Below are 21862 nucleotides of genomic sequence, written 5' to 3' on the forward strand. Positions count from 1 at the left end.
TGTATGCTACCGACAGATGCTGCTGTCCACAGACGGGAGAGGAAGACTAATGGAGTGAAGATGGCACCTCACATTTTCAAGCACTAGCAGAAGCCGGCGACGAAGATGTTACCACGCAAGGTGATGCAAGAGCTCAAAGCAAAGAAAAAAAAAAAAAAACACCAATATAACATTCTAGGGTGATTTGTTAAACAATGGACTCCATGTGGTTTGTTACCCACCAAAATCCGGATGTACTATTGACGGGTTACCTTGCACGAAAGGCTCTATACACAAAGGTATGAAATCTTGGGTGTGCCAAGACGGTTTCCTAGCGTATTACCGTAGCCATCGGGTTGTAACTCGCCATAGTTTTAATAGACGACATGTAGCCCATCTCCTTTCTACGTTTTATATTGAGCCTTGAAATGTGACGTCAAAGGTGTCTGAAAAGTCCCGAAACAGTGAGACATGCGGTGTGGATACTTCGTACTCCATGAGCCAGGCATGGATTGACTGCAGAAAAAAAATTGACAATCACGCACAGCAAGTGGGTGATGTCTTACAATGCTACACCCACGACTGCATGACACATGGAGAGTGGGCTCGGAAGTGATTTGTTTGGTTACTAAATCTGAATGAATCTGGGCATACATTATCATGCCATATTTTTCCGCCATCTCGAGCAGTAAGCAGTAAAAAAGTAGAATGCAACGTGTGGTCGATGATACAGACCAAAATGCGGAATCTGATATGCCCACAAAGACGAGTGAGGGGGGAAGCTCACCGTAGAAGCCAGTGGCAAAATGTTGAATATAGGACTGGGGTTGAAGAGGGCCAGCCTCAATGGCGGTTAACATTGATTAAGCTAAGAAATTCGTTTCGCGTCTTCTCCCTCCGCTCGAAGCAGCCAAGCATGCAACTCGTGATGGTGGTGCTGTTCGTCTTCTGCACTCCGCGCATGACCATGCACAGATGGCTGGACTCTATGACGACGGCCACGCCCTGGGGCCGGAGGACGTCGAAGATGGCATTGGCAATGTCTTTGGTGAGGCGTTCTTGGATCTGCAGCCGGCGGGAAAACATGTCGGCAATGCGAGGCAGCTTGGAGATGCCAATGACGGCGTTGTTGGGGATGTAGCCGATATGGACCTTGCCGGTAAAGGGCACCAGGTGGTGTTCGCAAAGCGAGAAGACGTCTATGTTCTTGACCACCACCATCTCCGAGTGGCCTTCCTGGAAGATTGCGCCGTTGACAATGTCAAAGACGTTTTGCTCGTAGCCTTGCGTGAAGAACATCATGGCTTTGGCGTATCGCTCGGGCGTGGCCAAGAGGCCCTCGCGATCCGGGTCTTCTCCAACGCACTCGAGGAGAGTCTTGACAGCGCCCTTCATGCGGTCGAGCCGGGCCGCCTTTTCTTCCTCGGTTTCTTCCAACCGCTGGCGCGTGCCCACGCTGGGTCGGCTGAGGCCATCGAAGTCGATGGCAGGGCTGTCCTGCCTTGATACGGACGTCGTGGCATTGCTAGAGTCGCGATCTTTCTCTCGGTCGTCACGCCTCTTCCGCTTCTTGTGCTTGAACACGGGCTCGTCACGCTGATCCCGCCCAGGCTTGCTTATGCTAGAGCGTCGCACGACGTGGCTCTTGGCTCCGTTGGCCAGCCCTGTGCTCTCGCTGTATGCGCGCTTCTTGCTGCTGGAACCGTCGCTGTGTTTGCGTTTCTTTTCGCCGGCAGACGAGGCGGGCGAATCTCGGCCTTCGGTCGGCGATGGAGGGGCCATTGGGGCAAGCTGGCGGGCTTCGCAGCAGCACAAGCCTCGAATGTTGATGGAATGGCCTTGCTGGGCCTTGCGACGACAATCGAGGCGATGCGTCGTGGTGACGATGCAAGCGAGGCCGAGGTGGAAAAAGTGAAGGGCCCAGGATGTGTCAGACCAGACGCTGCACGGCCGGTCTTTTTAAAGATCCGCTGTTGGTCTTTGTCCTACAGGCCCAAACACAGCGCCTCCGAAAAAAAAAAAGCCACCGAAGCGCCCGAAAAATTCGTAACAGTCATACAGGCACATTGTGCGACAGAAGATCCTTTCCATTGCAATTCGCGTTCGGACAACCTAGAATATGCTACGGAAATCTTTGCTATATTCATCACGTCAGTGGTAACCAATGCAACGGCCCTTTGATGCAGAAAAATGCGGCCTGCCGCTGAGGAGACCCGAGACCACCGCTGCAAGTACATACACCAACTGAGACTCTTGGGCAGCCAATCGCATCTACCAATTGGATTCATCACATGCATACGCCATGCAGAGCTGAGCGCTATCGGTGAATAGGTACTTATCTAATAGTATTTGGATGGAGAGCACACAAGTACCGAGAACTGGGTAGTCACAGTTGCTCGCTAAACAAAGCCAATGATTCCTCCATTACTATTTCTGAAAGAAAACAAATGCATTCATCCTCCCGGTATACGGGTACCTACTTGCTTCAGGTGTAGTATCGTGAGACCAACGGAAAATTTCCATTCCGTGTTTGTGTTCACGTAGGGTCTGTGATCCGGCCTTAAATCAGTACTAGGCAAATAACACCGACCAAGAGGTATAAAGAAGCCTCGTCAATCAAAAGAACGCAGTTAGACGTCTTTCATGTGAGAAGAATGGATTCAGCTGCTGCTATAGAGCCTGCGTTGTCGAAATGCTCCCTCTCCATTCTCAAGTACCACCTACTCGCATTACGGAGAAGTACGTGCGAGTACATCATTCACATCCCCGCCTCGATCCTTGCAGGTGTCACAAGCCTCCGAATGGAAGCAGCCGAATGAAACAAAACGGCTCAGGCTAGCCGCTCTACGCACCCCACAAGTAACTCGATGAGAGTTTAGCAACTGGAAACGCGGACAACAAACAGAATATGTATTTTCGGTCAGTGAAAGCGTCATAGGTCAGTACATCGTAGCAAAAGACGTGGCCGTGAAAGAGCCAAGGTATGGACGGCCGATAAGCCACAGAGTCACAAGTCGTCCCGGTGTCGCCCTCCCTGAACGAGTGGTTCAATTGACATGCTATAACCCGATAGTACCAGGTAGTAGTGGGAAGAAAAGGGATTCCCGTGAGCCATAGATTCAATTCTTCCTCTTCATGCTCTTCTACGTAGATGGTTCAATATCTCTTTCAATGTAGAGTGTGTATAAGACGGCACGCAAAGAAAAACAGCGCAGCCACCTGGGCTATTATTACATACAAACAAACGCCTGGTCGGTGGGCATGAATCCAGCTAGCAGCACACTCCTACAGCACAGCACAGCGCAGCTTATGCTATCAATGACATGCAAGCAATATGCTTCTCTCGCCTGCATTCTACAGTCGGCTTATGCGCTTTCTACGCCAAGTGTGGCGCGAGTTTTATGACCTACCGATGCAATTCTGTCAAACACAGCCCGCAGTCAGGTGACGCTGCCAAGCCTCTTGAGAAGCTGTCAGATGTAATTGCACATACGTCACCAAGTGGAATCTGTGGTGATGAAAGCTTCAACTCGGAGCTCTCAAAGCCACGACATATCATCCACTGTCTCCAAATACCGTGGTCAAATCATCCCCCATACAACCAGCACAAAATGCCTTGGAAAGATCAGCTCAATCGTTTCAAACAAGAATTGAACCATCTTGTCGCCGAACCAAAAGCGGCATCACAGCCACCACCCGTGCCGCCTCATCCGCCATCTGGGCCGCCGTTCCGTGGTGAGGTTTATTGGAAGCCGCAGTTTTATCCCAATGCCCCCGTCAATCATGAGTGGGACGCAAAGCTAGGCAATGGGCCGGATGGATGGGGAAATCAGGAGCTGCAGTTTTACACTGCCGAGCCGCAGAACGCTTTCCAGTAGGTCAAAGCCACGGGTTGCCTTCGAAAAGACGACGACGACGACGACTGTAGAAGGGTCCATGGTTCTAACATCATTTGCAGCACTCCCGAAGGCATGCTGGTCCTCCGAGCCCTTGCAAATAACTCTGCACCTTCACCAGAGCAGCGTTATACATCAGCTCGCCTTGTCAGCAAGCAGACTTTGGCTCGCGATAAAGGTGTTCTAACAGCCACCATTTTATCTCCCTGTGCTGAGGGTATTTGGCCCGCCTTCTGGCTTCTGCCCAAAGAGCCCTTCTCTTGGCCGACCGACGGTGAGATTGACATTGCCGAAACGTGGAACGGAGATCATGAGAACCGGTCTTGCCTTCATTGGGGACATCACCATGAACCACAGAAACATCGAGTTTTGGGCTCTCGCATTCCTGACATGCACTGCCGTCCTGTACGATATGACTTTGCTTGGGAACAGCCAAACGGCGTGCCCGGCCAAGGAAGGATGATCTGGTACATCGATGGCAGACCAGTCATGAAGGGCGAGGTTCCAAGCGGCACTCGTCCTCTTCGAGACATGACCATTCTGCTAAACGTGGCCATCGGCGGAAACGTGTGTGGCGGCAAAACACCTCGGGATGGATACTATGATATGGTTGTTTACAGTCTATTCATGGCGAGTGAGCTGGAATACGGAGGATGGGGCAGGTTTGAGCAAGACTGGCATCATCCCTCCGTGCCATTGGGAAACACATACTAGAGGCTTTCGATATAGAGACCTTTTAAGAGTTGGTAACGCCAAGCAATGCTTTTCTACTCATCACATACACTCGCATCAAAGAGTGCCAAATTAGATGCTGATTTTAACTTCAATTGTTAAGTGCTATATACAGAGTTATATACAGTATCCAATGACTGTATACGTTTTTTTCAAGTGAGATACATCAGAATTGAGACAGTCATATCTGTCAAGCACAGACAAGGCCAAATTAAGACTGGCTGGCAATGTTGGCAATCAGAGTCTGCCAAGATCCACCATATCCGTCATTGCCACCGTTGCCAAACTCTGCGCCGTTGGGCAGTCTCACGGTCTCTGCGACATTGGGTCCGGCGGTGAAGCCGAAAAGCTTAGAGTTGGTCACAGCAGTCTGGATATAGTTCATGATGCCTTGGTCAACGTGGGTCAAGCCGTTGAAGTTCCAGCTACCAGAGGCGTAGTGGTAGATATTGCTGTTGCTACCAGTGTAGTACTGAGCAAGACCCATGCGGCAAACAGTGTCACCGCCGCTGCACCACGAAAAGTTGGGGTCAGAGGCAATGGCATTGAAGGGCGCGCCGACGAGGTCAGCGCCGTTGTTGCCCTGGTGGTAGTTGGTCTCGCTCTGGAAGAGGGTGATGAGGACGTTGGCGGCGTTGTGGAAGCTCATCTGGAAGAGCCAGTTGTGCTCGGATCCAAGACCCGTCAACCAGGTACCGGCAGTCGCCTCGACGAGGACACCACCCTTGACGGCGCTTCGGATGCCCTTGCCGCTCCCGTCAGTGGCGTGGTCAGCGACCCAAGACCAGAAGTTGTCGATGTAGGCGGAAGAACCAGCAGCAAGGTGGAGACCAAGGTAGGCGGCCTTGCAGCTGTCCTCGTTGCTGCAGTTGATGGACGTGTCACGGGTGCCACCAATGGTGTTGAGAGAGTTGAAAACAGCGACATCACCGGGGTTGTTACCGGCCATGTTGATTCTGAGCAGAATGGCACCGGCCAGAGGCTCGTTGACGGTGAATCGAATGTCCTGGACGTGAGCGACGCCCTTCTGGCCGGGGGTGCTGCCGATCTGGACAACGGGGGTTGGGTTGGACTCGGAAGCAAAGGCGCTGCCAGATCCGGAAATGGTAGACCAGGCCTCACCGTACAGCTCAGTTCCGGGAGGGATGGTGATGGTCGACTTGACAATGTAGATACCGAAGGGCAGGTAGGCAATCTTGCCCTGGCTGGCAGCGGTGTTGAGAGCAGCCTGCAGAGCAGCTGTGTCATCGGTGAAGCCATCGCCCTGTAGGGTGTGTCCGCCGTTCTGGTTGGGATCCTTCAAGTTGACAACGTTGGCAACGGTCTTGTCGGCATACTGAGGGGCGTTGATCACGGGATATCTGCCGCCAGGAGCAAGCGCTGCGGGCCTGTTCACAGCTTGAGCAGTCGGGTTGGTCACGTAGATGGGGTTGGTGCCACGAGTGTTGCCCCAGACGTAGGTTCCGATGCTGGTAACGCCACCAACCTTGACGGCACCGCCAACGGTGACCATGTTAGTGTTGGTGGTGTCCTTGGAAATGTTCTCAATCATGAAGTTGGGGTAGCTGGGGATACTGGTGAAGAAATCACCAGAGTTCTGGCTGACACCATCGATGACAGCGACCCAGGGGTTTCCGGAGTTGAGGACAATGCAGCGGCCGACGGTGTTGCAAGTAGGGGCGAAGATGCTGATGGTGTTGCCGTTGTCAATGAAGATACCGTTGGTGCAGTCAGTGAAAGTCATGCCCTTGACCTGACCCTGCTGGTTGCCATTCCAGTGCAATCCAATGTTACCGAAGCTGAAGTGGACGTCGGAGACGGATATGGTAGATCCTGGATTGACGAGCAGACCAGTGTGAATGCCCTGGGGCATGTTAATCTTGACATTGACCTGGAAAGACGCATCAAATTAGCACGACTTGATTCTCTCGTCCGCGTAGCGCAGGTTTTAGCAGGCCAACACACCAAGGCGCAGTTCTGGGCAACGGACCAGCTCAGGCCGACGAAACCGCTTTGGCTAGTGACGGCAGTGGTGTCCAGAATGACGTTCTTGACTATAGAAGCCGTAGTGTTAATGCTTTGTACCAGTTTTCAACAATGCAGCGCGTACGTACTCATGACGGAGAAGTGGTCTTCACCACCAGAGTCATTACAAGGGTGGTAGGAACCATCACCCTGACCACCGACGATGAGGTAGTTGCCGTTGAAGTTGGCAGCCGCCTTGATGGTGGGGGGGTTGGCAGCGTCACCAATGATGATGGTGTCAGTGTTAAGGTAAATGGTGCTTCCGATGGTATAAGTTCCTATTGTGAAGCCGTTAGACCATTGTTTGACAGCGCGAGCACCTATTCATCAAACTAACCTGGAGGCAGGTAAACAAGACGAGGCTCTCCAGCCAAATAGCAGTTGTCTCTGGCACCAAGTGGTCCATCAGAATTGAGGGCACTGACGAAACCGGTAGCATCGCCAGAGTTCACCGTCTTGTAGACGGGGTAGTTATAGTCCTGAGCACCATTGCTGGAAAACAGGTTGGGAACATAGCCTCTGACGGCTCCCGTGGTGTGGTCAATGTTTGGCAAAAACCATGATGAACCGCTCTGCCTCTCTTGAAGCGAGGCGGCCGGGCTTTCAGTTGGCAGAGCCCAAGAGAAGGATGACAACAGGGCCACAGAGCCCACAAGGGAAAAGGACTTCATTTTCGAAAATGATCAACGCCCTTCTAGAAGACTGTCTAGATTGACCTGAGCGCGAAGTCTGGTCGCTCTTGGCACCAATATAGGCAACAGATCGTCCTTTATATATTCTGTCGCCAACGAACCACCACGCCCTAAATTGCAGGACATCAACAAAGCCGCTTACCACCACCACGCTTTTCCAGCCCATACCAATCATCAGCAATGGGTATCTTTCCAAACACGGTAAGTCTTGGAATCATGTCCTCAATTCAAAGCACGACCCGGCTTAGCGCTACTAAAACCTACGTATCCACGTCTATACTGTAATGGCAGCTGTTGTTGCCCGCTGCAGAGTCCGCTGAAGAAGCAGCTGACGCAAAGAAACAAGAGTAGATTCCAAAGAAGGCATACAGAAAAGTGGCATCGGGCCGAGCAAGCCATTCCCGCCTTCCGATTCCAGCGTAGGGGTCAGACTAAAGCAGCCGGACGGACGCGCTGCAAGCTGTATCCGGAAAACATTCAGTGACGTGAATGAAGCCCTCGAAACATATGGAGCGCTGTAAGCAATATGGACACGGGAAAATGAGCACCACGACTCGGGTATCCGGCAACCGATTGCATGGAGATTTCGCACTAGGTACATGCTGCTTCAGGACGGACAGAGCCCCGCCGGGAGGGATGGAGTCTGGTGTTTTTTGGTGGAAACAATAATGGATGTTGGTGAGGAACAGCGGCCGCCAACGACCTCGAAAGGGCCAAGTTTCAACGTTTCTACAGTATTATGACTCTAGTCCGACAATTGAAGCAATCGCAACTTCTCGGTGTGTGGTGAGAGTTGCCAGAGCTTCTCGGGAGATGCATTCCCTGCTGTCAAACCAGCGCCCATTCTCGTGAAGCAGAAGATTGATATAAGGGGTTGAGCCAGTGGAGTATCTCCTGCGCCCCCCGCCCTAGTTTCCGAGGCTAAACAAAGCCACAGGTCAGACAGACAGCCGTCCGGGACGAGGCAACGGGAACTCTCTGCTATTTTTGCTAGAAGCTCGTAAAGCGGGCTTGACCAGCGTGAAAGAAAAGTAAGAAAATAGGATATCTTTCCAGAAAATAAATCATGTCTTGTGATGAACTACTGCAGACTTGAATTCTAAATCCCGGTGCTTATCCAGAGCTGGCAGCGCGTGCTCTCCAATTGGCTACTAGTGCTACTGCTAAGAGGCAAGTAAAACGCCGGATAGTCGGATTTGCGATCTCACCACTGCGTGCTCTATTATCGGAAACATCACAAGCCTGAGCCCCTTTTGGTGTAATTCTTGAATCATCCTCCGGTCGTAGCCGGTGCATTCCCTCGCTGTAGCATTAAGCACCCAGTTATATATGCTGAGAAGACGGATTGTCTCAGCCCTATGTCTTTTCTATTCTGGGAGTGATGAATTGTTCCCACATAAAGAAGGATATACTTGAGTCGGAACCCAAACTAATAAAGCAGTGAAATAAGCATAATTCACATCGCCCAAGTCGCCGGAGCAGCTGAATTCACGGCACGCGAACGAGTGTTACTGATAAGGTAGTAGCATTCGTATGGTAACATTGTGTCTCCTTACATGGCACTTAACAACTAGGCAATGTACTTGCGGCTATCATCATGCTACACCAAATGACCATTTTGGCCTCTGCTATGGCCGATGTGAATACCTCTTTACGCTGTATTACATACTAATTATCATCATCATACGTTAATATGCTTGCTAGTCTTATCGTATCAACCATATATCAAGTGGCCTAGAACTTCTAGCGTAGTATAGGCATGCCCTGTAGTCGTATACGAAGAATAGGTAGACTTTCCCACGCTTCTTACCTATCCATAAAGCAACTCTCTAATTCACCACTTTATTTTTATTTTATTTTTGACTCATGATTGTTGACATCAGGTCGCGACTTGTTCTCTTCTTTCCTCTTCTTTGGGTCGCATTTGGCAAAAGTCGAATCCTAGTCCCGAGCACAGGTATTCGAGAGCAACACCAGCTTTCTCTGGTAAAATAATTCGTAATAGTATTCTGCATGTTGCTTTCTTGTACGTTCCATACAGGGTTCCCAAGTCTTACTCTTTTGGAAGGTCCTGAACCCCAGGCGGAGAAGCACTGGGATGGGACAAGCGTTGTAGCATTAGGTGTTGAGCTACGAAAGGAGATGGACACAAGCATCCCTGATCATGCAAGTTGATGCAACTATACCTTCGAAATGTGGTTCGTTGCAAAAGAAATATGTAGTGACCACTTTTACAGCTGCATACTCTCTCTTCACCTCCCGAAAAAAGACAGCCACAAAGGCAACTTTTCAATTCCTCACCATGATCCATCCTCTTTACACGAGTTACACGGGTCTCACAATGCCCTGTACGGTGCGCAGACCCGTAGCCTTAGCTTTCTACCATGTATCATGTCTCGTAATTACAGGCATCTGTGTCATACGACTCTCAGCGCATTGAGCAGGCATTTAAGATATGGCCCAGAATTGTTACTTCCGTAATTTATACTATAGATTACACATGGCCCAGCCAACATGCCACAAACACACTGCTGGGCCATTGGATTCAGACTGCAGTTGACCCCTAATTCAGCTTACTCCATCCTCCATTTCTACCGCTACAACAACAACAAGCCCCCCGCGTCAGTGATGGAGCATAGCCTAGTTTCTCACAAAGTATGGAAATGGAGCCCTCAACAACGACTTTCCGCAATCAGTGATCGGTGAATGTCTATTTGTTTGCAATACATGGCGAGACAAATATGGATAATGAGTGAACCCCTGTAGAATCGCCTGATATGGATCGATAGAGGGGTCTATGTGGAGATGCTAGATGGTAGTACGATGACACATATGGCAAGTCAATACGGGGTATGGAGTACAGAGTGAACGATGCCTTTTACATTTTCCGGAGCCAAGACCTGCTAACAAGGCTGCCAATCGACTTATCGCTCTTTTACTAGTATACAATTTGTCTGTGCTCCGATTCTGAACAATATTGCTTATGATAACACGATCCGCTGCCTCCCTAGATGGCGCAGCTTTAATCTGCTCGTGTAAGCATTAGCCAAAGAATGGCATCATGCTTTCAATCCCACTTGCCAATTGCGGAGGAGACAACATTTCGTAGCTTCCCTTTTGAGCATCCGAGCATTGACTCCCGTTGTTGCGACGGAATTTCGGGCTATAGCACTGCTTCAAGCAACCGGGAGTTGGGCGATACTAATACGAGATCTATCGTCGCATTAACCCTGCAGTGATCGTCGCTCTTGGCACATCGACGTTGAGAGCCGCTATCCCGAGGGCAACGTCTTGGCAGTGTTGCCTACTTGTACGTTCCTGTGCTAGTAGATGTATTAACGTCGTATCTATGCCGACTTTTCGGTGTATTTCCAAGGTCTCCCGCTCCGATTTCACGATTTGCCGAAGGATCAGCGTTTACCAGACCGACTCACACGTGGCAGGAAACGTGGACTGTGCAGTGCTTCAGGTACGGGCTTGGAGAATTACCCTAGAACGCGATGGTGTTCAATTTGTATGACAGCAACGGCGCATGTTTCCCAATTAACTCGAAGAGAAGTGCCGAGTAAATCAAGACATCGTATCTAAGTACATGTAGTTTATTCTAGGATCGCTTAGGGGGGATGGGTTTGCGTATACTGCACTCACCCCGATTCGTGTAGAAAATGATGAGTCTGTAAAGGATTATAACAGTTTCTCTACCTGTTTCCTTAGAAATGTCGGTGGACATGGCATTACAGATGCCACGGGGAAACAATCATCCGGTGGGGCCGCAGTCATGCAGAATGATGCTTGAACACTTTCTGCAGATTCCATTTGCAGATTTCAAAGAAATCCGCATAATGCACGAAGACATCCTGAACGGCAATACGTGCGGCTTTGTTCTTAATTATAGCCGATAGTTGAAAATACCTAGCAGCAGCGAATTTGACAAGCCTTTTTCTTCAAGCCGACTCCGGCGCGGCGAGAACTCGAGCAGCAACAAAAGGAGAATGAAATCCCGAGCCAGATCGATAGACGACCGCACCTCAACAGAATCGAATATATATAGCATACAAGAAGACGTTTCTGGTCGGCTTATGGATATTTTGGGCTCCGATACATGGCAGCATAGAGTTTCATTTCGAGCCCCCTCCCGTGTTGCCTGATTCAAGTCAAGAAACTCTCCAACGGGGCCAAGCTGGTTGATGTAAAACAGCTCTCAGAGATGGACGTAACGCCTCTTGTGTTTGTTCGAGAATGCTCAATATCGCAGTTGATCAATGATCATTTTCGGATGAGACAACTCTGGTTGTACTCGTATTTGTTCTGAATCTACAAGTACGTCCCATGATAAAATTGGTATCAACAGTTTGACCTGCAACGCCTCTCCAAGTGCATTACCAGATCTTGTCATGTAAATCGAATGGTGGCCCATTCTGTAGCCTGAACCCGGCATTTATAGGAAAACGCCAACTATCCGAAATGAACTCTTTGGTGACTGGTGCCGCGTCGCTAGTCCGGATTATTCGTTGCAAAAGAAAAGTCGTACAATATATATTCAGATTTTGGAACGCTGTCGGTCCAATTGGACGGCGGAGGGCATACTAACTAAAACAAGTCGCGGTTTCATGGCGGCTGTATGAGTAGTTGTAGCCACTTTATTAGGTGTAGAGGTGGCTGGGGCGCATTGGATTGCTTTCCATGTTGGTTCGGTATTTCATAGCCGGGGTCCTGCATTTTTGACAAATGGATTGACTTTGCAATTGCTTGGCCAGGTTGCGGAATATATGTATATGAGAAAATATATATATGATGGTATTTACCCTATCATTACGAATTTGGGGGGGGGGGGGGGCTTAAAGAAGTTCCTTCAAGAGAATAAATGTGTTGTACATGTTGCACGGCAGAAACGAATGACGCGCCCGGGTACTCCGTACTCCGTACATGTGACATTAAGAAAGATGACGTGCCCAAGCGGACCCTATTTCCGACTGTCGAGGTACCTATGAGTTAGTTGTACGGTTGTACCTAATGACACCGTCTAGTGGAACCAAAAGAGCCGTCGTTAGATAAAAAGTGTTTAATTACGATTATTGTGTGTAGATTAACAAGAGAAACAAGGGTCCAAGAAGCTTCTCTGAGCTGGTGACTGACACTGTTGTGTCTCATCGCCAGTATCCATGCTGGTCCGAATGCATGCACAACAACAACAACAACAACAACAACAACAGGGGTCCATCACCCTGAGTAAGCTGCTCGACCCTTCGTATATTATTTCGTAGCGCTCATGATTTGAAAAACAACAACAGCTATATACAGTTGCAATCAACTCCATATGTCGTCTCATCTTCCATCTCGTCTTCATCCCAAGAGTTTCTGAGCGCAAAGGATTCAACAGAATTCCTCTCAGATGTCGCGCGTCCGACAAAAGTGGAGTGACGACGTCATCCTCCAGGGCGTCGGGTTTGACAGGCAAGGTTAAAAAGAGGGAAACGGACCGCTTATAAACAGACAAAATCGCCCTGCAAGTATGCAACAAATGCAGGGCATTGATAAGTGATTACATAGACGGTGCCTAAGCAGCTCCAGCTTCTCGCTCGTCTTGTCCGGCGGGTTGCAAAGCCTTGGTTCTTAATTCTCGAAGTATCCAAGTAATTGCACGGCTTTGCTCAGCTCTTTGCGGCAACGCCGACTGATCCGTTCTCAGCCGTAGTGATGCGTCACCCGCCAGTTAGCAGCGCTGTGGCGGCCATCGGGAGGAGCGGAAGTCCACTGGTAGCGTCATGTTGGATGATGGTATAAAGTGCGGGACATCACCTGCGCCACTGCGCAATGTCTTATAATTGGCAGCGTGGACCTGAAGCTGTAGAACCATTGATTAATCGCTCTTCCAGTTCCAGCTCTGGGGTGGCTACTTCGACAACTTCCTTTTTGTTTTGCCAAATCTCCGAGCGACCACAATGCAGAAGGTGACGTCCAAGCTGCCGTCCTGGGACACCACCAAGACCACGAGCAAGAAGGGCTTTGACAAGGTCTGGGGTTGGGCGGATAAGCTCGGAGCACCGGTGAATCGGCTCTCCAATCGCATTGGCAGCGAAGCGTTTTGGCCTACGACGCTGGACAAGGAAAGCGACAAGGCCGCAAGAATCTTGAGGTCATTTTGCAGTACGTATTGATTTCTCGTCAGATGGATCTGCTCAGTAGGAGGGCAAAAAAACAACAACAACGTGATCCATCTTCAAATCCATCATGTCAATGTCTAATTCGGCTGCTTTCTCTCTTTTGACATTATCCCATTTCCATCCCATTTCCAATCCAATCAATTCAATTTGAGGCCCATATTCCCATTCACCTGCAATGTATTTGAATGAAAGCTTACAAGATGATTTGCTGTAGAGGATGGCTTCTATACAGAAGAAGAGCGACCGGCTGATGATGCCGGCCCGAAGCGGAAGCAACGAGTCATCAAGAAGATTCCCCAAAAAGTAATAGAGAATGCTGTTGGTCTCGCCATCTTCACAACTATGCGCACCGGATTGTGGATATCCGGAGCTGGCGGTTCTGGAGTCCTAGTTGCCCGACAGGAGGATGGATCATGGTCCCCCCCTTCTGGCATTATGCTCCACACGGCTGGTTTGGGATTCCTCGTTGGCGTTGACATCTACGACTGCGTGCTGGTGATCAACAATTCCAAGGCCCTTGAAGCATTCACCAAGATCCGAGCCACCCTTGGCGGAGAGATCAGCGCCGTCGCCGGACCTGTCGGCATGGGTGGAGTTCTCGAAAACGACGGCAAGTGGAAACAGGCAAACAGGCCGGTGTTCACATACCTCAAATCCCGCGGCTTCTACGCGGGTGTCCAGGTCGATGGTACGGTCGTGATTGAGCGCACTGATGAAAACGCCCGATTTTATGGAGAGACGATTGGTGTCGCCGATATTTTGGCTGGAAAAGTTCGACATCGACCTCCGGAGCTTAAAATGCTGATGGAGACGCTAAAGGCTGCTGAAGGTCGATCTGATGTTGACGAAGAGCTCATGGAGGAGCTCGAAGGACAGCCAGCGCCAGGTGATGTCAATGTCGAGGCTCCTAGCGATGGGAAACTATTTGGCATTCCAGAGCCTGACGATCCAGATCCATATGGCTTTTTGGCACTGCAAAAGGAGGGACTGGATATCGTGGAAGCTGGCACTCGCTCAAGACCATCGAGCCGCCAGTTCGAATACCATCCAAGCCCAACCAGTCCAGTCTACGCCAAATTTCACAGCAGAAATAGCAGCATGGAAGCTTCAGAAACAAGAAACAACCGCGATAGCTATACATCATCTCGCCTCAGGTGGAGCTCTGATCGACATTACGAGTCGTCCGATGCTGGCACACAAACAGATGAAGTCATAACTCCCATCACAAGCCCCGTCATCAACGGCTTTCACCACACAAATCTTTACGACGAGAACGGCGACTTTTACAACGCGGTCAATGATAGTCCCTGGAGTTCAAAGGGCCGTAAAAACAGTATACACCGCGACTGGGGGAGAGACGACAGCCTCACCTTTTTTAGCGAAGACGACGAGAAATCCGAGGGTGCATTCTTGTCTCCCTCCGACCTGCGATCACAGTCCATCAGCGCTCCTCCAGTTGATGCTGCAGTAACCCCCGCCCGTGTGCCACCCCCCCTTCCGCCGAGGAATATCTCCCGCCCTCTCAAACCTGAGTTTGAAGAAGTAGACTTGAAGGCCGCCGAAGTTGCGAGCCACGAAGAAGTCCTCTCGTCCGCTCCTCGTTCGGAATTCACCACCAAGGAGACAGAAGGCAGCACTAATGATAACACCAGTGAAGCCACGTCGGTCTCACCAAGGGAAATGCCACTTGGAAAGGAAGACGAGCACGTTGCTTTGCCACACGAATCGTCCAATACTCTTTTCGATTCTGATTCACACTCGCTCGAGATCAACGCTCGGGACGAGGGTGATAGATTCCATAGCCTCCCTGGCAGTCCTCGCAAGTCTGAGTAATGAGCGTCAAAAGTGCTTGTGGTATATCCCTCTTCAGGTATGAATGAGGCAGCTTTGAACGATGTCGGATATGATGAAGGCGTTGGATCACGATGATTCGACATCATCTTTAGATGAATGAATGGCCCCTGTTATACGTGCTCGCAGCATGTATCTCCCTTTGTATTTAAACCTCTTTTACTCTGGCGTCACGGTGGGCCTCGGCGAATATTGCTGTATATAAGTGACAAATTGAGATCGGCGTTTCCATTTAGCTTTGTTCATTATAATCATCGTTGAAGTGTGGATACGAAAGAAAGGCCTTTGTATTCTGGGGGACGCTGAAACGGTGGCTATACGTGAGGCCCAATTCCATGTAGAGGTCTAAAATCTATCAAAGTTGTATTAAATACCTTCTTCCAACGGGAAATATGCTTTGTACTATATATGTGCGTATTCCATCCCTCATGGCTTGATAATTCCAATATTTTTCAGCTCATCTCGCCACTCAGTGGCACATAGCAACTTGTAGTTAACCTCAAACTTGGGCACCCATTCCACCAGCTCTCTCTTTGTGTGGCCATGAACACCGCAGCCATGCAGCATTAATGGACATTCCTCATCGTCATCCATGCTGTTACTAAATAGGTATTCCGTATAATCCCACCAAGATGCCGTTATTGCTTCCACTGCATTCGGCTCTCTGAGTTCGTGCCAAAGCAGAGATAGCACGAATGTTTTGTACCGAATGAGTGGGCGTATGCTCGGCGACAACGCGATAGCATGCCGCAATCTTGCATCGGTCAGAAATGGGCTTTTTTGAACCAACTCTGGAGGTATATCATGGATATCTGCAGCAATCCGCTGCACGTCGACTGCCAACATCTCGAGTACTGGTAAACTGTAGGCGATATCGCCGCCGCTCCCCTCGGAAGCCAGAGATTCGGGCTTCCGTTTCTCGTCAGGCCCCAAAGCCATGATAGTTAGTGTTTGTAAGTTTGGCAATTGCCGAATCGAAATGGCGTTTGCGAAACCCGTGAGATCTCCCGGAATTTCGCATAGGGCGAGGTTCCGTATTCGGCTTCGGTCGAGGGCGATAAACCCGTCCAAGGATTGGTCACCATTACCAGCGAGAAGCGGATCGAGGAAAATATCCGAAGGAATGCCATTTGGGGGCCATCCGTCAAAGATGGCGAAGATGTCAGTGTCATAGCTGATGAAAGGAGTATCGAAGCGAATAGTGATATTGGACGTCTGGAAAAGGCGAGAGGGCTGGAAAAAGTGTGGTGACCAAACGGCTCGGGCTTCGCGACATGCGTGAAGCGGTGGAAATATCGCATGTTTCTTGGGCTGCACAATATATCGATAATTGTAGCGCTGAAGAGGGTCCTTGTCTTCCACTACGGCGCTTGCTCTAGTACCAATACCGCGATAGTGGTGTCTATACCATCGAGTAGCTGGAGGTAGTATCCCAATCACCCGAGTAGGCCTTGGCACGGATTCCCATATCTTGAACCGTAGCTCTGCTGGCAAACGGGGAAATAGCGTGAACTCGATAGCCGTCTCCTCCGTCATGACTGGGTTCATATGGCAAGCCTGGGTCAATCGTGACAACACCAATGCTCCTCCTTGGAAATAATCCGCGCTGTGAAAAGAGCAGTTCGTATTTCAGAAAGATATCTGTTTTCCAAATTTTTAAAAGGAATCGTCCAGGGGATTGACATCCCAAATCTTGCACAGGTAAACCCAAACCCCTCCTTGTGGGGGGTTCTGCAGTCCGCGGTCCAATGCCTTTTTAATTGGTTCTTCTCTTCCCATTTACCTGCAAAGCACAGGCTCAGGGGGTGATGCACTGCTGAATAACGCTTTCCTCTGTCTGTCTTATTGGCATATGCAGTCGTCGTCGGAGGTTGGTACGTGGCTCGCTCTAATACGCTACCTTACTTAACCTTGCCACTGCTGAGGTCTGAAATGACAACGAAGTCGGAATCTCGAAGATTCGCAACTTGTATTTAAGGGGTAAAAAAAGATAAATAACGTAGTTACCGATTATATATATATGGTGATGGAATGATCTTTAAGCCGGCCATGAATAGAGGCGGCGGTGTGGCAGACCGGGGCCTACATGCACTATAGGTTAGCTGTTTCCAAGGGATAAATCCCAGATAGTTCTAAGGTTCAGATTAGTGGATAAGTTAGGTTAGTTTAATAAATAATTTTATTACTAGCTAGGTTATAACAGGCAGGGTTCTTTAATAATAGCAAAGTATAAGCCTTTATAGCGATATATTTATGCTAATATACAAGCATTACTTTGCGTCAATTATTAATATGCCACTTTATTACCACTTGCTCAGTGTTATTCATTGGCCCATTAAGCCCTTACTTTCCTTAGTAATCTGCCTCTTTCTTATACTTTAAATAGTATTTGTGACTTAAAAAAAGTCCTATTTCCAAAAGTAGCTAAACAAATGCAATATATATTTAATTAAGATTTTTATTATAATATTATAAAAAGTGAAGAATAAAAAGAAAGTATTTAAGTACTATGTCACGATCTAACACTTAAGGTCGCGACAGTGGGCCTACCAACTAGGCACGACCGGATTAATCATAATCCGCACGACCAATCAGGTCTCGCTCGTCTCACTCGTTCGACAAGCTCAGCGAGCTCATGCTCTTCATGCTCGTCACACGAGCCGTACGAGCCCAGATTCAACTGGGTATATAACTTCAACTTCTCCACGCTCGTTTAGAATAGTTTAAATAGCCAGTTGTGAATACAGAATAACGCTTGATTATACTACGAACGTATTATCTACTAGTTATGTGAACACCCCGTTACTTCCTTGCGCATTGCCTGCCAGTCCAGCCTGGCCTATCCGCCAACATAAACCTAGTACAAGGTTTGTCCCTTGGGAATCCCTCTTTTACTAACCATATAGGAGCTCAGCTTGTCACATACTAAGCTTCTATATTAGCTTTGTTATTATTAATATATACTATTATAGTGGATAATATTTTAAAGTATAAGTACTTATTATAAATTTGTATATTGCTTTTTTGGATAGTAATTACACTAGGTTGGATAGTGGATAAACAGTCCCTCAATCTAACTCAGGTTTATCTTCAATATCTATTTAACTTTGTTCTGCGTTACTGACACTGGTTAATCGACGCAGTATGTCCAACAGCTCCTGCAAGAGATTGGCAGCTATAAAATTCGAGCTTCTAGTAGTTAGGAATCTAACGCCAAGAGATAAAGGTATCGGAGTAAGGGAGTGAATCTAAGGCTCAAGCATCAGTATATAACTGTTCTATGATTTGGAAAAGGTAGTGATCGTTCAATACCTTATGGACGGGAAAGTCTGTGAGTGAACGGGCAAGTTCTACCATACACTGTGCAGCATCAATCGCCAGTTGCTGACATTCGTTTTCCAGCAAGTTTTGACAATTCGGACTCCCAGTTTGCCACTCTAAAGACTGAGAATCGCCAAAAAGATAGATGATTGACGCCTGAGCCAAGAGGTTAACAAATAGCAATGACGGGTCGGATGAGTTCTTTGGATTAGGGTAGTCCTCTTCCAGAGTTTGTAAGCGCAGAATCAGGGTATTATACAGCCATTCTCGCCAGTCAACGTTGTCACCATCTTCATGGGCGAATAGAAAATAATTGTTTTTCTGTGAGTGAAAAGATGCCCGCGCGCACAGTGCCGCAAGCATGATGCATTCATTAAATGTCGATTTGGTCGATTTGACCGTCTTGCTAGGCTTGGCAAGTAAGTCGTGGAGAAAGCCAGTCTCTATTAGTTGACCATTCTGAAATTCGTGGTCTGGTACGGGAAGAAGGGTCGTAATCTGAAATCTAATTTTAGAACGAAGCTTGGGTGTAGTGAACAACATAAAGGATAATGTAAGTGTTATAGGGGTACCGCTAGCTTACCGTGTGCTCATTTACTGCCAGAGGTAGATCGTTGTGTATACCAAGGAGGATGTCCAACGTAAAAGCCATCCAGAAAACTCTGCGTTTTTCTTCTATTATAATAAAATCACTTTCGTTCATAACAGGTATATTATTCAGAACGTCAACTTCATGTAGTCCCATTAATTGTGCAAGTCGAAATGTGTGAGCTGCACTAAGACATGCTTCATGGTAATTCATCCTGATGAACTCGAAAGTGGTTGTTAGGACCCACGCCTGGACTAGTTCAACATCAACTACAGGACCCTGCCCACCAGCGATCTTTACTGGAGCTGTAGTAGCAAGAAGCCTCTTAACTTCTGGGTAGAGTGTGTGCTGCAGGTGCTGAAACTGTGCTGACATGAGCGATGCTGCTACCCAGACGGCATGTTGAAGGCAGATACGCGATCTCGTCTTTTCAGAGAGCCTTGACCATGAAAGGTACCTGCGTTGGTGCAGTATGGGAACAGCGGGATGTATTCTGTCAAAGTATAACTGGTCCCTTTTCCAGAAGTTAGTCGATATAGCAACCGCATAGTTGCCATGAAGACAAGATTTGGGGCAACCCGCTATGCAGGAGGGAGGTGTCTCATACAGCTCATCTTGCATAGGATAAGTAGTGTGTAGGTTACTACTCGTACTGAATTCCGATAGGGATAGTGCTGGTGTATGATCTGACGAAAGGATCATTGTCGTTGACGCTAGGTTGATGCTAGAATAGGAGCTGAGAGATGTGTCTGGCTCCAATCCCAGAGGAGTCGAGTGCATTGTGAGAAGATCCACATGTGGCCCAGAATCATCTAGACGGTCAAGAGTTACAGGTGGATGTGATGCAATCGTATGGAGCATTTCGTCGCCATACTCTAGATCCTCCGACCACTCGGGATGGCGCTGTTCTTGTTCACGAAGACGGCTTTCGAGTATATCTAGTGCTATCAGTCTCAATGAACAAAAAATGCGAAAGTATCCAGCGCCAGTTCATGACAATTAATGGTTCTGAGCCCAAGTCATTTGCTGGCAGCTTCTTCATTGTTGGGCCGAGTACAATACGCGAGACATACCAATCTTGTTCCGCAAAGCCGTGAGATAGCCCTTCTTGGGTCCGCGGGGTGCACGGTTACGGTCGATGTTGCATTTTATGTCGGCATTCTCGCAGGTGGAACATCGCGGTTGTTTACCGTCGCATCGTAATTTGCGTCGCTGGCATTCTTGGCATGCTTGCCTCTGCTTCTTGCTGGAAGATGGTGTCATACTTATGATACCTGGGGCAAGATATAAGTCAAGTGTAAAGTGCAAATGAAGGAGCGGCAGTAGAACGCAGACAGACAGCCAGTCAGTTGTAATAGGATACATGCGAAAGAAGCAAAAATTACGATATGTACTATATATGCATGTACTTAGTCTTTGAGTTTTAGAAATAACTTTTGAGTAAGCATAAGAAAACAAAACAGTAAACAGAAAGCTTATACAGAAAGTAGTAATAATAGTAAGACTAGTTATATAATGTATAAAGTTAATAATTATATAATACTTATAAATTTATAAAACAATTATATAAATTAAAGTATAAATTATAATTTTATTATATTTTAATAAAGAAAATAAATTAAATAATTAGATATCATAATTATTATATAAATAAAATTAAACTTAAAATTATATTTAATATTAGTTATTAATTAAAGAAAATATTTAAAATATTTTTTAAATAGTATTAAGTTTATTTATTTTATTTAAATTATAATAATGAGCTTTCTTAATAATTTAATTCTTGTATTACTATTATTACTTAAAGGTTTTACTTTTTAAAATCCTTACTAAGCTAAATTACTGTAAGCTAAATATAAATTTATAAGCGCTTAATAAGTTAAATATTTATACTTAATACACCTACTAGGTTATAGTACTAAATACCTTGACTTTATTAATAAATACTCTCCTATCACAACCTAGCTCTTATAGTCACAACAAGGGGCCTATAGGGTAGGCGCTCTTAGATTAATATCAGGCCGCATAGCTAATTAGAAAGCAGTTAACAAAAATTAATATTAATTCTAATTAATATATAAATAAATTAATTAAAATTATAATTAATTCTACTTAACTTTAGAATATATAACTAAATATATAAATTTACTTTATATTACTTATTAAAATACTTAAATAGCTAGTTATTATTATAACTATAGTATTTATAATATAATTAAATTAAAACCTAGACCTTTACTTTTATTTATATTATTAATTAGTAATAAAATTACTTATTAATTAACCTAATTACTCCGCTAATATAAATTATAAAACCTCTCTAAGGTTTATCCCTTAGGAAAAGTATTATTTATACTAATATATAAGCACTAGTTTATTATATAATAATAACTCTTATTTAAATAGTTACCTTAGACCTATAAGTAATAAAATATTAAAAACTTAGTAGCTTATAAACTTTAAAGTCTTAGATAATAATACTAATTATAAAAGTAAAGCTTAAAATAATTATAATAGTAATATTAAAATTTAAAATAATTTTAAAAATATTACTAAAGATATTATAATAACTCTGTAATTACTTACTAACTAAAATAAAGCTAATAACTACTT

General features: G+C 46.9%; 5 protein-coding genes across 5 annotated transcripts; 2 read left to right on the plus strand and 3 right to left on the minus strand.

Annotated features, from left to right (window-relative positions):
* Positions 1-822: 822 nt before the first annotated feature.
* Positions 823-1761, minus strand: Triagg1_9975 (uncharacterized protein; the record flags this gene model as incomplete). The annotated part of the gene is made up of 1 exon (XM_062904991.1): positions 823-1761. One exon carries the CDS (start codon positions 1759-1761, stop codon positions 823-825), a length of 939 nt encoding a protein of 312 aa, XP_062751083.1.
* Positions 1762-3590: 1829 nt separating this feature from the next.
* Triagg1_9976 (CAZyme family GH16) lies at positions 3591-4589 on the plus strand (the record flags this gene model as incomplete). Its single annotated transcript, XM_062904992.1, has 2 exons — positions 3591-3853; positions 3938-4589. The coding sequence occupies 2 exons, from the start codon at positions 3591-3593 to the stop codon at positions 4587-4589; spliced, it is 915 nt and encodes a 304-aa protein (XP_062751084.1).
* A 229-nt stretch (positions 4590-4818) lies between these two features.
* Positions 4819-7303, minus strand: Triagg1_9977 (CAZyme family GH55; the record flags this gene model as incomplete). The annotated part of the gene is made up of 4 exons (XM_062904994.1): positions 4819-6498; positions 6573-6661; positions 6722-6910; positions 6970-7303. The coding sequence occupies 4 exons, from the start codon at positions 7301-7303 to the stop codon at positions 4819-4821; spliced, it is 2292 nt and encodes a 763-aa protein (XP_062751085.1).
* A 5963-nt stretch (positions 7304-13266) lies between these two features.
* Triagg1_9978 (uncharacterized protein) lies at positions 13267-15321 on the plus strand (the record flags this gene model as incomplete). Its single annotated transcript, XM_062904995.1, has 2 exons — positions 13267-13471; positions 13703-15321. The coding sequence occupies 2 exons, from the start codon at positions 13267-13269 to the stop codon at positions 15319-15321; spliced, it is 1824 nt and encodes a 607-aa protein (XP_062751086.1).
* Positions 15322-15765: 444 nt separating this feature from the next.
* On the minus strand, positions 15766-16887 carry Triagg1_9979 (uncharacterized protein; the record flags this gene model as incomplete). Its single annotated transcript, XM_062904996.1, has 1 exon — positions 15766-16887. The coding sequence occupies one exon, from the start codon at positions 16885-16887 to the stop codon at positions 15766-15768; it is 1122 nt and encodes a 373-aa protein (XP_062751087.1).
* Between the last annotated feature and the right edge of the window lie 4975 nt (positions 16888-21862).

This window comes from Trichoderma aggressivum (assembly GCF_033847375.1).
Source record: "Trichoderma aggressivum f. europaeum strain CBS 100526 chromosome Unknown scaffold_062, whole genome shotgun sequence".
Taxonomy (NCBI): domain Eukaryota; kingdom Fungi; phylum Ascomycota; class Sordariomycetes; order Hypocreales; family Hypocreaceae; genus Trichoderma; species Trichoderma aggressivum.